We start from the raw sequence: 13,940 nt of genomic DNA, 5'->3' as shown, positions 1-13,940 counted from the left end.
CTTCAGACAACTATTTGCATGAGGATAGCCACCCAGGCAGATTCTACTCCAAACATAATGTTATAATCAGTCACATAACCTGTGCGTAATACTTTTTTTTTAGAGGAAAATAGACACCTGAAGTGCAAGAATTGTCAAGCCCATGCTGTGGTTTCTGTAATCACCAAGTCCATGGTCTACTCAGTATTCTGTACTAACAAAATCCATATAAAGCATTCAGGAACTCGTTGCTCAAAACTTATGGAATGAAATTAATATGAAAAAAAGGCAGGAAGTAAAAAGGAAAACATTCTGATGGCACATATTTCTGGATCTGAATGCAAAACCCAAGTAGGTAAATATACTGGGACTCCAGAAGGATTTAGGGAACAGTGTTCAAGAGAGTGCTCCACAAAATTTCTCTACTTAATTTCTTGACATGCCACAACCCCACAACCATCCAAGGCTTTTGCCAAAACAAGGTAGCTGTCTGAAGGCAAGTGCCTATCTGTGCATGCCCAGCTGAGCCATGTATTGGAACCACACCAGGGTGACACTTGAGTTCTCTTGGGATTTATAGATGAGGCATTCGAGCAGCCAAGTCCCTTGAGAGGCTCGATTCACTAAACATACTTCTGTGAACTTACTAACCAACAGTAAATTACTCAACAAAAACCACAGCAGATACAATTTCCACAGAAAACCATGGGAATAAAAGCAAGCAGTACAGCAATTACAGCACTAATAAAGCAGGCGAAAGACCTGCACCATGCCCTTCCTTTGGTCATAGCAGTTTCCCCACTTGCTTTTCCCCAAAGACTGCTCTAACCACTCAGCTACAAGCAAGGGTGAGAAAATACTTTTCTATCTCCTGTTGAAGATGCACCAAGATGAAGGGAAATACAAACACATGCTGACAAATTCACAAATCCCAAGGGAACAACAGCAGAAGAAGATCAGGTGTACAGGCTGAAGAAAGATACTAGGGACCAACACTCAGGAATTTCTCAGGAGTGCTTTTACATTTTACATTAAGAAGTCACTCCAAAAATGCAAAATCAATATCCCATACAGTGAATGGTCACCAGAAGACTCCCCTAGTGCAGGTGACCATAATATTTCAGAAAAGGTCAGGTGTTGCTCTGTGAGGTCACAGTGGCTTCCATTTTCCCCCACTGTCTTAGAACTTAAGTGTTCTGATAGTAAGAGAATCTCTCAAGAGATTCTACAGACAAAAGGGGAGTTTAAATGGTTTGTTGCACCAGGACTACACACCTCAGAGCAAAGCAGACTCCTAAAGAACCGACACAGAAAAGAAACACTAAACTATTTTGCAAGATCCACTTCTCATTTCTTTTTTCAGTGAAATGCAAGAAAAGAGAAGGCTGAGACCAGAGGGGAGCAAGAAATAAATTTTAAAAAAGCAGCTTCTCTAGTGCATAGCACATTTGGAAGATTAATGCCAGGATCCCCTGCATCCATTCTGCACTGCACTTGGTACAAAAATGAAATCAACCCTTCCTACTCACAAAGCCCTCACTGTACACCCAGGAGGTTCTGTTGAAGAACCTAAGCAGATTGAACAGCTTCAAGTGGTACTACACTGACCCTTCACTCTCCCCAGAAACCCAGCACCTACCCAAAAGGATGAAAGCAACGGGAGAATTAATTCTAAATTACTGCTTGGATTTTGATTCTGGGCTGCAGCAGTAACCCAGCAGAAGGTGACTCATGCTTCACTATTTCAGGCATCATAGGGAGTGACCTGCATGTCAGCTACCAAGACTCTTCTTCGGAGACTAACAGAGCAGATGCCTCCTTTAAGCAGCAAGATGAGAGCCTGGATTTGACTGCAGGCTGAGAAGCACTCAGACCAGTTAGTTTTTGGGTTTTGCTTTTTATCAGGGGGATGGGCATGGAAAGAACCTGATAAAACGCTCCTGAAAAAATAACAATTCAAGACGATCATCATTTGCCCTCCAAATAATTTTCAAAAAGAAGTCGAATTTCTGAAGTTAAAAAAAGACAGCTAAACCACAACAACAAAGAAAACCCCAAAAGCCACAACAAACAAAACCAACAAAAAAACCTTAAACCCACAGCAGTTTGGTTTTCAGCAGAAATATTACAGCAAAAGGGGCAAATTTTGAACCTGGAGATAGAAGACTACTACTAGGAAAACCTTTCACAAATTAAGTACTTTTGCCAGTAGAAAGTAATCCTCAGGCTGAAAACACACCTGATTAAAAGTGTACAACTAGCAGTATACAAATAACAACTCCTGTCATGTAGTTAAAAACATACACCCATCCAAGACTCTGCATCATGGCCAAGAAAAACTACATACAGTGGGTGAAAAAACCCCACCAAAACTCACCAAGCTGATAGATGCTTTTCTCCCACTCATTGATAACTTCTGGGGAAAATGGTATAAAGCCAAATCATTTCATATTGATTTTTTTGTTCTGACAAAACCAAGGAACTTCTAAAATTTTAAAATGAAATCAAAAACATGGTAAGGAAATCTCAAAAGAAAAGCTGTTCTTGAGGAAAGAATTTCTGCATTTCTAGGTAGGCCTCACAAAGTTCATGGCTAAAACATTCCAATTATTTGCACATTTATAAAATGTGTCAAGTAAGATCTTGTGCAACAGTCAAAAAGATGTTCTAGCAATACAGGAAACTGCAAGCACATCTTACCAGATAAAGTCAGATGATCAGTCCTGGCTTAACCTCTATACTGTAAAATATATTAGGAGTAAGAGAGTAAACAGTAAAAATACTCTACCAAAACTTGCTTGCCACAGCAAAGCCAGCTTGGAGACAACCTATATGGCTTCTTGAAATTATATTTCCAAGCAATTAATCAGAAATCCAGGATCAAAGCTCTTCTTCACAACACTCAGTGCAATTCAAGTTCAGGAGCCTTATTCAATTCATTTCCAGTTAAAATAAATTGTAGTTGACACTCACATGGATATCTCAAACCCTATTACTCTTTCAGTTAAGGTGGCTACCTGTTAACCAGAACAGTAACAGTACCCAAATCATTCTATAAATAAGAATTTATCTCACCCCAGAATACTACCCTAAGCCATTACATTCCAATATTTTAAAATTATTTGATGCCTGCCTCATTACCCTGACTTTTTGCAGAAGATAGTAACAATATTTTAAAAGATGTTAAAGCTCTATCTCCATGATGCAAGTGATGTTTTTAAACCAGCCAGTCATCTCTAAAACCACTTCCTCCTTTTTGTCCTTCACCTGACCTTTGACCTAGTTGAGGCCCAATCAAGACAAGTATTAAAATATTGTCATCATTGTACTTTAAAAGTGCACAGAACCAACCAATTGAGCCAGCCCCATGACACTGATATTGAGAAAGGATAACATGCTTGTATCACACCTTTAATTCTCTTGTCTAGACTAGGATTTAAGACAACACAGCTGCTGAAGTCCAGCCCATTGGCAGAGAAAATGTTTGAGTTGCACTCGTTATTGTAAACTGTATCCAGACCATATTTGCCTTAGTGTAGCAAAAACTAAATACTATCCCTGTATTGGAAGCCTCTGGAAAACAAAACAAAACAAAACAAAAAAAAACCAACAACACAACCACAAAAAAAAACCAAAAAACACCCAAACCAAAACTAACAAAAAAACCCAAAAAAAACACCAACCCCCCCCCCCAAAAAACCCAAAAAAAAAACCAACCCCCCAAAAAACCAAAAAAAAACCACCAAAGAACCCCCCAAAAAACCCAAAAAAAAAACCCCAAAAAACACCCCAAAAAACAAAACAAAAAACCAAAAAAAACCAAAACAAAAAACCCAAAAAAACAAAACAAAAAAAACAAAAAACCAAAAAAAGCAGCAGAAAGCTAATTAATAAGAAAATATGAAACAGATAGCTATAGTTCTTGTGACCTTAACAATCATATAAATCTTGGCACAAGTCACTACCTGCCAGGATAACTTAGCACTGCAGTCCAAATTGCTGCTTCTCTATTCCCTCTCAAAATGTTATCATCAAATATCACCTAGACAATTTACAAAGAGAAAAAAAAGGAATAAATAAATAAAATAATAATAATAACAACAACAATAATAATAATTTTAAAAGATGTTTGAGCAACACACAGTATTTCAGAAATGAAATAATCAGTAACTCCAGGTTTGTTCTTAAGTGAAACAAACAAAACCAGACACCAAACTACTAAGGTAAAAACTAGGGAAAGAATTGATTTCATGATTTTTGGGAGAGCCACCCACTCAGTTGTTTTCAAATCTAAAAAGTTTAACTTGCAAAGTAATGTCTATTTTTGGAATTTCAGCCCAGAAAGTGTACTTGCTAAACTAAAAGTTTTAACTAAACATACTGGTACCCAGAATGTTTTGTGTATGGCCAAACAACAAAAATTGTTTCAATCCACATAATACCCAACGGAATTGTAGAAAACTGTGGTTATTTCAAAAGGAAACGTGCAAGTTACTGCCAACCGTGTTGGCTAGAAAAAACAGCATTTAAAGAATTATTGTCCTCTAGGCAAAACAGAAATTCAAACACAAACCAGAAATTCTAATGAGCAATGATTTTTTTTTGTTATTTTTTTCCAAATATTCATTGCAAAAATCTGTGTCAAAACAGCTTAATGAATAGCAAGACAGAAAACATTCAACCCCAAGCATTAATGTTGCATTACTGTACTAGACTATGAAAGCCATTAAAGTCACTGTTACACTTGGCCTTTAACACATTAAATAGCATTTTTACAAGGCTGACATGATCAAGCAACACTGCACAACTGGAATCTAAGCAGTCTTGCCACGTTGCTATTCTATCACTTGACAACTGCAGCTACCCAGGTTTATTCACACACCTCTACAGCCAGCTACAGAGGCAATTAAGACCTAAAAAGAGACGATGCTAAGTGATACAGGCACCATAAAAAGAAATACACTATACTCTAAACTAGCAGAATCTAAACTAAACATGCACACAAAAGGAGCTTGCCTACCTGGCTTTTTCGATAATAGTCCAAAGAACACCTAAAAAGCAGGAGGGGATAAAAGGTTTATTTTCAGTGCCCACATCTGGAAACTATCATGTCACTTCACCTTACAAATTAAAATATAATGCTTGGAAAGGAATACCTATACAATTAGTTTGGGGGTGAGGGGAAGCAGCCAAAGAAAACCCCAACAAACCAGCATTAGAAGACTGCAGTCATAAGCATTGTCTCAAATTTTCTGGTTTCCATAGGAAGTAATTTAAAGATTTAAAGTAGCATAAATATTTCAAATTATCAAGAAAGTAAAGCGGGGCATGGGATGGGAGTGTAGGGTGTGAAGAATCAAAGAGAACTTTAGTATGGACTTCAACTCAAAAGCCTCTACAGGAAAACATTAAAGGTAATATGCTCCAAAGATGCATGAGCATGTTGAAATATATGAGTTCATGACTAAGTCAAGAAACTTTAACATAATCTTCTATGGGTTAAAATTGTAGACCATCAGAGACATTTTTAGAGGATTGCCTATGTATGAATGTCCTAGTTAAATATAAAAAACCCTGTAATTTTGTCTGACAGAATTAGTTCATTAATTTTCAAATTAAAACAAAGGTAGATTCACTTTAATAAAAGGAAAAAACCAAACAAACAAACAAAAAAAACCCAAACCCAAACCAACCCAAACAAAACCAAAACCAAAAGTACAACTCCACAGAGCCAGAAAAAAGTGCTGTACATTTATTTTAAAAGCATGAAGAGAAACTAAAAATCTGAGTTTAAAAATAAATTTTACAGTAATGTCCTGTGAACTGGTACCTTTTTATTATAGACCTTTTCTAGGTGACAGTCTACGTATCAATTCCTCTTAAAATATTTGATTATCTCTTGTAAACTGGTCAGGTTTTCACCTGAGAAACAGCTCTCCATAGATGTCACTTAAAAACCCCTCACCTATGAAAGCACCTACACATTTGTCAACTTTATGCATACAAGTACTGCAGAAGGAGCAGTATTTTCCAAGTTTCACTTCTGAATATTTAGGTATTTCTTCCTGGAAGGCTGAATCCATGTTTGTGGTTGAATGTGTCATAGCAGTGTTGATGATGAATTCTCAAAATAGTTTTCAATATTAGAAGAATAAGAAATAGAAATAATTAAAAGATGAGAAATACATAGAATTTCAGAAAATTGCAAAGTTTAACCTTGCTTAAAGAGTACTTATAATAGTAAGGAGCTAAAGAACTCATTAAACTATTCCATCTCCTCCAAACTGTATTTACTGAAAGGCATTTGTATGATCATATTATCTGGTCATAATGAGGATCTGGACCCAAATGTGCTAAATGATCTTTGAATGAAGACCATACTTAGTCTGCATAGTACTTAGAAGTCAAGGTTTTTAAACTAGACAATTGAGCAATTTGTAATTTCAAGTATAGTTTTTCAGACTTAATCACCATTAAGACACTAAATATGTCAATTAACAGTGACTCAAGATGCTGACTTCACAATTAATAAATTTCAAAAATTACCTCTCTGTATGTAAAAATCACCACACAGAATTCTTAGAGTAGGAGGTAGAGTTTCATCCTCACGATAAACACCACCACCAAGAACATTCTCAACTCAGAGAGGTATTTATGTCATATTTCATAGCAATGTAGCTATAGGGGTCTGAATTTTCAGAAAATCTGAATTTAAAAAAAAATGGTCTTCGCTTCCTGAAGAAAAGCAACTGATTAATGAAAAGCTTTATTTGTTCTTTTTTTCACTAGTTTCAAATAAAGCATTTGTGAAAAATACTAATTTAAGTAGAATCTGCTAGATTCTAACAGCAGTTAGTTCTTCACTTGCAGTAGTTTCTCTATATGTCTGAGCAGCACTTTAAAGACAGCACTGTTGTGCCAAGTCAAGAATTCTAAATTAACTTCTTGAGTTCTTTTTTATTATTTCTGTTTGAATAAAAATAACAATACTTCTCTATTTCATGGGGTTCTACTGAAAATATATATATTAAAGCCTGTAGGACAGCTTGAGAAATGTTATTTTTTAAGACTACATATGCACCTAGAACACATAATCAATGAGGTTTAAACACACCTTCATGTGAGAAAAAAATTGGCAAGGTCATATCAAAATTAAAATAAAATATATTGTAAATATCAGCAGGTTCTCTTCAGAGAACTTTCTAATCACACCAAAGATAAACATGAGTGTTAGAAGTTACCTAATTCGTGTTTCCACAAAAAAATTACAGGTTTTAATCTTCATGCTCACTACTTATTTCTAGACCTTGATATCTAACTGGGGTGTACCACTTCCAGCCTGTTTCACTTGACAGGTTCTGTTCTTACTTCACTGAAGACCTTTGCTGACATGGGCCCACTCACCCAGTTTAGCCTTGTCCTCACCAAATAAAAGGTTTCTCCAGAAAACAGTTCATCCTGAAACTAGAGTGGGTTCTGTCCGCGGCATAAACAACAGACAGTTCTTTGCTGCCAAGCTTGCAAATCCACTTTGGAGGGAAAGAAGATCCCAGAGTTGCAGCACCTACAAATGCACAGATAATATATTTTGTGTAATATCTCACCAGGAGGCAGTAAAGCAGCACATGAATCTCTTTATCTTTCTTGTATACAGAAAGGAGTACCCTTCAAAGCCACGACATAAAAAATATTAAGCTTCTGTACACTCTGTTCTTAACAGTACAAACATTCAGCATTTGCAGCAATCAGAAGAAACAAGGTTTAATGGACATATTTAGCACAAGTGGGATCCAGAAACCAGTACCACATGCCTGAAATGCTAAGGTTGTGTGGTTGGAACAATGGACTTCAGATAAGCAGCCCACTCTTTAACTAAAAGGAGCTCCCAAACTGTTTACTTCACTATCATCATCAGTGACAACAGCTTCAGCTGAGCATGGAGGCACCCTCAAGTTTCTGTACCTGGAGACCAACCCCATACCTCTGGCCTCATTCTGCATAACCCACCACCCTACATTAGAATCATAGAATTGGCTGGGTTGGAAGGGACCTCAAAGATCACCAGTGGATCACCTTGATCCACTACTGCTGCAGTTACCAGACCATGGCACTGAGTGCCACATCCAGTCTCTTTTTAAATATCTCCAGGGATGGAGAATCCACCACTTCCCTGGGCAGCCCATTCCAATGTCTGATCACCCTCTCAGTAAAGAAATTCTTTCTAATGTCCAACCTAAACCTCCCCTGGCACAACTTGAGACCGTGCCCTCTTGTCTTGCTGAGAGTTGCCTGGGAAAAGAGACCAACCCCCCCCTGGCTACCCCCTCCTTTCAGGGAGTTGTAGAGAGTGATGAGGTCTCCTCTGAGCCTCCTCTTCTCCAGGCTGAACAGCCCCAGCTCCCTCAGCCTCTCCTCATAGGATCTGTGCTTGAGTCCCTTCACCAGCCTGGTTGCCCTCCTTTGGACCTGCTCCAGGACCTCGATATCCTTCCTGAACTGAGGGGCCCAGAACTGGACACAGGACTCAAGGTGTGGCCTCACCAGCGCTGAGTACAGGGGCAGGACACAGCTCCTCATCTTCCTACCTTACGACTGCACTCTTGATCCAGCAGCACAAGGCACCCTCAGCTTCACCCACTCAGGACACATTCCCCTTCCTCAGTTTCAGACGTGCCCCCCACACGCTGACATAAAGCAGACATTCCAGACAAGCAGGGACAGCAGCAGGCACTGCAAGAAGAGCAGACTGCAGAAGTGACTGCTTTGTACAATGGAAACCACAGCCAAGCCACTCCTTGGGTGGAAACTATTGTTAAGATGCAGCATCTGGAGAAGGAAGAACTGCAGCTGTGGCTTTTGCACCAGAGATCTTTCATCCAATGTTGGCAGCACACTGTGCAGTGGGCAGATGGCCCAGAGTACAGTGAGCACTGCTGAAACCTTTTCCTTCTCCTCCTTGTGTCTAGCCAAAACTGCTGGGGGTCCACCCATGCACTCAGAACTGATAGGGCTGCCTTACTGAGGGTAAAGTACCTTGGATTCATTCTTAGATCTAGACAAAAAGCTTTTACGTACTTCAAAATGAAGAATATGGTTTACACTTAAACCGTTTCCCAGGAAAGAACTTTATTTACCCATCTGAAAGCTTTGGAGGCATCCCCCACTCTTGATAAAGCTTTGTACCATTCCTGAAAGGGATGCAAGGCTCCCACACTACACAAGGAAGCTTGACTTTATAGTTTCGCCATCAGGAAACTTCACTGTCAACTGGGAGACCTGGGCTTTGGGTCTGCTTCTAAGTCTATTTATGTAATTCTTTGCATTAAATAATCATTCAATGAGAACAGAAATTATACTGGCAAGAGTGGTATCAGCTTCTTCTAACCACCAGCTTTAGAGTTAAGCAAAGGTTCACTTGTTTCCTCTCTTTCATTCATGAAGATGTCATTCATTCATATAAAGTATCTCAACTTCATCATCAACTTCCTCACAGCTTAGTTTTCAACTTCCTCACAGCTTAGTTTGGCCTTGTATGTTGTAGTTAGACCAGGGAAGCAGAAGACTAATGCATGCATCTCTTAACTGGAAGAGGAAATTTCACCTGGCTTTTACACTTCTTGGCAAAGTAATTAATATTACATAGTAACACAGGGATTCTTTCATCCAAGACAAAAAAGGAAAAATGGAAAGGACAACCTGTAAAATGCAGAGTTACCTACCTAGAGACCTGGCAAATTGGTTTTAAGGTACAATGAAAGTTCAGGATTTTTAGATTACGGTTTTGACTCAGTATAAGCATATAGTTTTCATCTGAAGGTACATCTCATCCAAAATCCCTAAGTAAGCAGGACTATGATTATTTGTCTCTCAGCATGGATTAGTTGCATTTCTGCAACTGTAAATTACAGTTCAGAAGTCCTTGAACAGATACATATTATATCTGCAAACATGCATTCTTCCAGTTTAACTGGTAAAAAGCATGCAAGCTTAAGTTAACAGCACATTAGGTCTTACACCACCTGCAAACTTAAGTCAGGTACCAAACCATAACAACAACAACATCCACAAATATAAGATGAGGTATGTAGACAAGACCTGGTACACTTGCTGAAACTACATCTCTTTAATACTGCAAGTATCTCCCTTTCAACTACAACTCAATTAAAATTTTCAGGACTTTCAGGTACAATTTTCAGGATTTCAGCTGTTTTTAGATTACTTTGCAGAAGTGAAAAGTAGGATTAAAACACTGCTCACGTGTCTTTCACAAAGTGCCTAACCAAAAGCCAGAAGTTGAAATGTTGCAGCAAAAGAGATGATGGAAGAAAAATAAGTGCAGCATTTAGACTTATTCTGAGCAGGGCTGAGTCAATTTAACTATGGATGTGCAAGTTGCTTTCTATTCTGCCTCACCTATCTACATCTTGTCAGCTGGGGTCTGAATGCAGACGCTTCATTGAGAGGTACAATGCAAGCTGCATAAGCCACAGCTTAATCCTTGATTAAATAGAGGAAACCCAAAAACATTTATTAATGAATAAAATCTGCCCTGACTACTTCAAGTGTTCTTCCATCAGGTGCGTGTGAATGATAAGAATTTCAAGCACGTGGAAAATGCATTTTTTCTTAATAAATTCAAAACAACTTCATTACATTGCTCTTTAAAAATCTCCAGTGAAAAAAAAGTCACGACACACATTAAGCAACAGCTACTATGAGAAAGCAGCAAGACTCCAAAAATATCACTACTTCGCCTCCTCCCTCCTCTTTCCTCGACTCACCCTTCTCCCTCATTTCAAAATACATCCTCCCCAGGCCTTGAGCTGGAATGGTAGCTGCTGGGAACAGACCATACCTGACCATACCATCAGCCATTATCACCTTTTATGCTCCACTCTGCGTTAAGATGCAAATCCAGCGGCTCTGGTCCAACAAAGTTATTTAAAAGGGTTTCCCCTTCAGATGTCCAAGCCAAAGCTACAAGCAGTTCTACGATATAATTATAACCTCTCTCCACAGGCAATAACAGATCTCGGTCTGCAACGATCTGGCCAGTGGCACTTTCTCATCCACGCTATGGTTCAGATGGTTGCTATGATCTCAATGGTGCACCTACCCCTTCTTTTAGAGTAACTGGCTTCATGTCAGCTGCCGACATCCAAACCGATTGACGCATATCTAAACAACCCAGTGGTTATAAAAACCCAAACAAAACTGGCATATAAAAACCCAAACAAAACTGGCAGTACGCACCGGGGTTTCACCACGGTGGATACACTTGTAACAGAGAGGCGATGCCACCGTGGGAAATTTAAGAGCAACACCGGCACACATAAGGCCTAACACTCACAGCCATCATCTCCTTACCAAGGAGACTTCGCGTTCCGCACTTTTTAAGTGAAGTTGTCAGGAATACCTATGGATGTATCGGAGCAGGTATTGGATCCCTATCTGCCTTTGAAGACGTGAGCGCTGCGCTAAAACACCTCTGCAAACCGGTCCACTAACAAAGTACACTCGAGGGCTGACCCCATGCAATACTGGGGGACACCCCCCCCCTTTCACCGCCACTCCGGTTGCCGCCGTGGCACAGACAGCCGCCCTCCTGCCTGCCCCTAGCCAGCCCGTCTGCCCGTTCTCAGGCAGAACACCCCAAACTTGCCGCGTCGCAAAAAGCGGGGGAAGGAAGGGAGAGAGCAGCGGAACCCGCTGGCGCCCGCTGCCCCCGCTCCGCCAGCCCTGCGGCCGGACCCCGCCCACGGGGAGCCCGGGGCTGCGGGCGAGGCACCGGCGGGGGCGGTGGGGGAAGGGGGTCCCGCAGCCCAGAGGCACCACCGGGGGAGGTGGAAGGGAGGGAGGGACGGAGAGAGGGAGAGAGTGAGGGAGGGAGGGAAGCCGCACCTGAGCGGGCAGCGGGCAGGGCGTGGGCAGCCCCCGGCCCCGGGGAGAAGGGGATGGACGGGGAGCGGGGGGACGGGAGGCCCGCAGGCCCCGGCGGGCTGGGCCGCAGGTGGGGGTCGGGCGCGGCCGTCGGAGGAGCGGCCGCCGGGCAAGTCACCTCTTGACGCGGATGATCTGGTCGCGCATGGGTCGGATGTCCTGGAAGCTCTGCTGGTTGACCAGGCTGTAGACCAGGATGAAGCCCTGCCCGTTCTTGATGTAGAGGTCCCGCATGGAGGCGAACTGCTCGGTACCCGCCGTGTCCAGGATCTCCAGGACGGAGGGGGAGGCGTCCACCTCGATCTCTTTGCGGTAGAAGTCCTCGATGGTGGGGTCGTACTTCTCGATGAAGGTGCCGGTCACGAACTGTACCGTGAGCGCCGACTTCCCCACCCCGCCCGAACCCAGCACCACCACCTTGTACTCGCGCATCCTCCCTCCGCCGCCAGCGCGGACCGCCCGCCAGACCCGCACCTGCCGACGGCCCCTCCTCACCCTCCCGCCATCGGCCGCCCCACCCTGCCTGCTGCTGCCGCCTCTGCCGCCGCTGGCCGCCGCCGCCCCCGCTCCGCGCCTGCCCGCCCGCCCGCTCGCCCGCCCGCCCGGCGGATGCTCCTGGCCGCGGCGGCTCCTGGGCGGTGCTGCCGGCGGCGGGGCTGCGCTCACGGGATGCGGCGGGGCTGAGGTGGGGCGACGGCCCCGCCCCCTCCTTCCTCTGTCGCCACGGCAACAGCCAACCGGGCGGTGCGCGGAGGGGCGACGAGGAGGAAGAAAGAAGCGCGGAGCAGGAGGAGGAGGAGGAGGAGGAGGAGGAGGAGGAGGAGGAGGAGGAGGAGGAGGAGGAGGAGGAGGAGGAGGAGGAGGAGGAGGAGGAGGGCGGTGCCTGGTCACGTGGCACACCCACCCCCCCACCCCTCGCTCCCCTTCCCCAACGCCGGGGAGGGGAGGTGGGAGGGGGGGAGCCAGCCAATCGGCGGGCGCGGCAGCCGCACGTGACGCCGACGGCCGCAGCGGATGGGCGGCGGGCGCTGTCAATGCTCCCCCCGCGTCCCGCCCACTCCGTCCCTCACCCGGTGCTGTCGCCTTGGAGACAGCGGCCCGCCCCCCCATCCTCGCCTCTTCGCCGGCCAAGCGCCGCCGCACGCGCTCCCCGCAGGGCCAACCAGCGGCCGCGCCGCGGTCACGCGCCGGGAGGGCTGAGCCAATGGGAACGCGGGATTCGGGGAGGGCGGGGACTCGGACGCCCCGCGGCCGGAAGTGGCGGTTAAGGAGCCCGCGGCGGCGGCGGTGTTGGCGCTCGGCGTTGGAGAAGCCGCGGGGGGCGAGGGGTGGTGCGGTCCCCCGGGGCCTCGGGAGCGGCTTGTAGCCCGAAGGGAAGCTGGCGTCGTACTGGGATGGGAGGTGTAGGGTGGTTGGATGAGGTGGCGGCGGCGCTTGGCGCCGCCACCTGTCCCGGTAGGTGGGCGGGAGGGGGGGTGGGAGAGGCCCTTCCGAGCCGCTGGAGGGGAAATGCCCGTGCAGGCTCCGCGGTTGCCGGTGTGGCGGGGGAGGGGGTTCTGGCGTGGTATGTGGTTGCTCTTTTAAACCTGGCAGTTCCGGAGACACAAGGTGTCAGCTGCTTGGGCTGCTACGGCGTGCGTGGAGGGCCCGAAGGCATCGTGTTTATTTCATTGAATCATAGAATTGGCTGGGTTGGAAGGGACCTCAGAGATGATGCATCAAGTCCAACCCTTGATCCACTACCGCTGCAGTTACCAGACCATGGCACTGAGTGCCACATCCAGTCTCTTTTTAAATATCTCCAGGGATGGAGAATCCACCACTTCCTGGGGCAGCCCATTCCAATGCTTGATCACCCTCTCAGTAAAGAAATTCTTTCTAATGTCCAACCTAAACCTCCCCCGGCACCAACCCCCACCTGGCTACCCCCTCCTTTCAGGGAGTTGTAGAGAGTGATGAGGTCTCCCCTGAGCCTCCTCCAGGCTGAACAGCCCCAGCTCCCTCAGCCCATTTCACTCCTG

At 44.4% G+C, this 13,940-nt stretch overlaps 1 protein-coding gene across 1 annotated transcript in view; it reads right to left on the bottom strand.

Annotated features, from left to right (window-relative positions):
- Positions 1-12,462, bottom strand: part of RAP2A (RAP2A, member of RAS oncogene family) — a 32,946-nt gene extending 20,484 nt beyond the window's left edge. The window contains exon 1 of the mRNA XM_071742220.1: positions 12,038-12,462. Within this exon, the coding sequence (XP_071598321.1) occupies positions 12,038-12,351 (314 nt within the window). The 5' untranslated portion in view covers positions 12,352-12,462. The remainder of the gene's footprint in view (positions 1-12,037) is intronic.
- Between the last annotated feature and the right edge of the window lie 1,478 nt (positions 12,463-13,940).

The sequence above is a fragment of the Heliangelus exortis genome, chromosome 1, assembly GCF_036169615.1.
Source record: "Heliangelus exortis chromosome 1, bHelExo1.hap1, whole genome shotgun sequence".
In the NCBI taxonomy this organism is placed as follows: domain Eukaryota; kingdom Metazoa; phylum Chordata; class Aves; order Apodiformes; family Trochilidae; genus Heliangelus; species Heliangelus exortis.
This window is presented reverse-complemented; position numbering and strand designations above follow the sequence as displayed.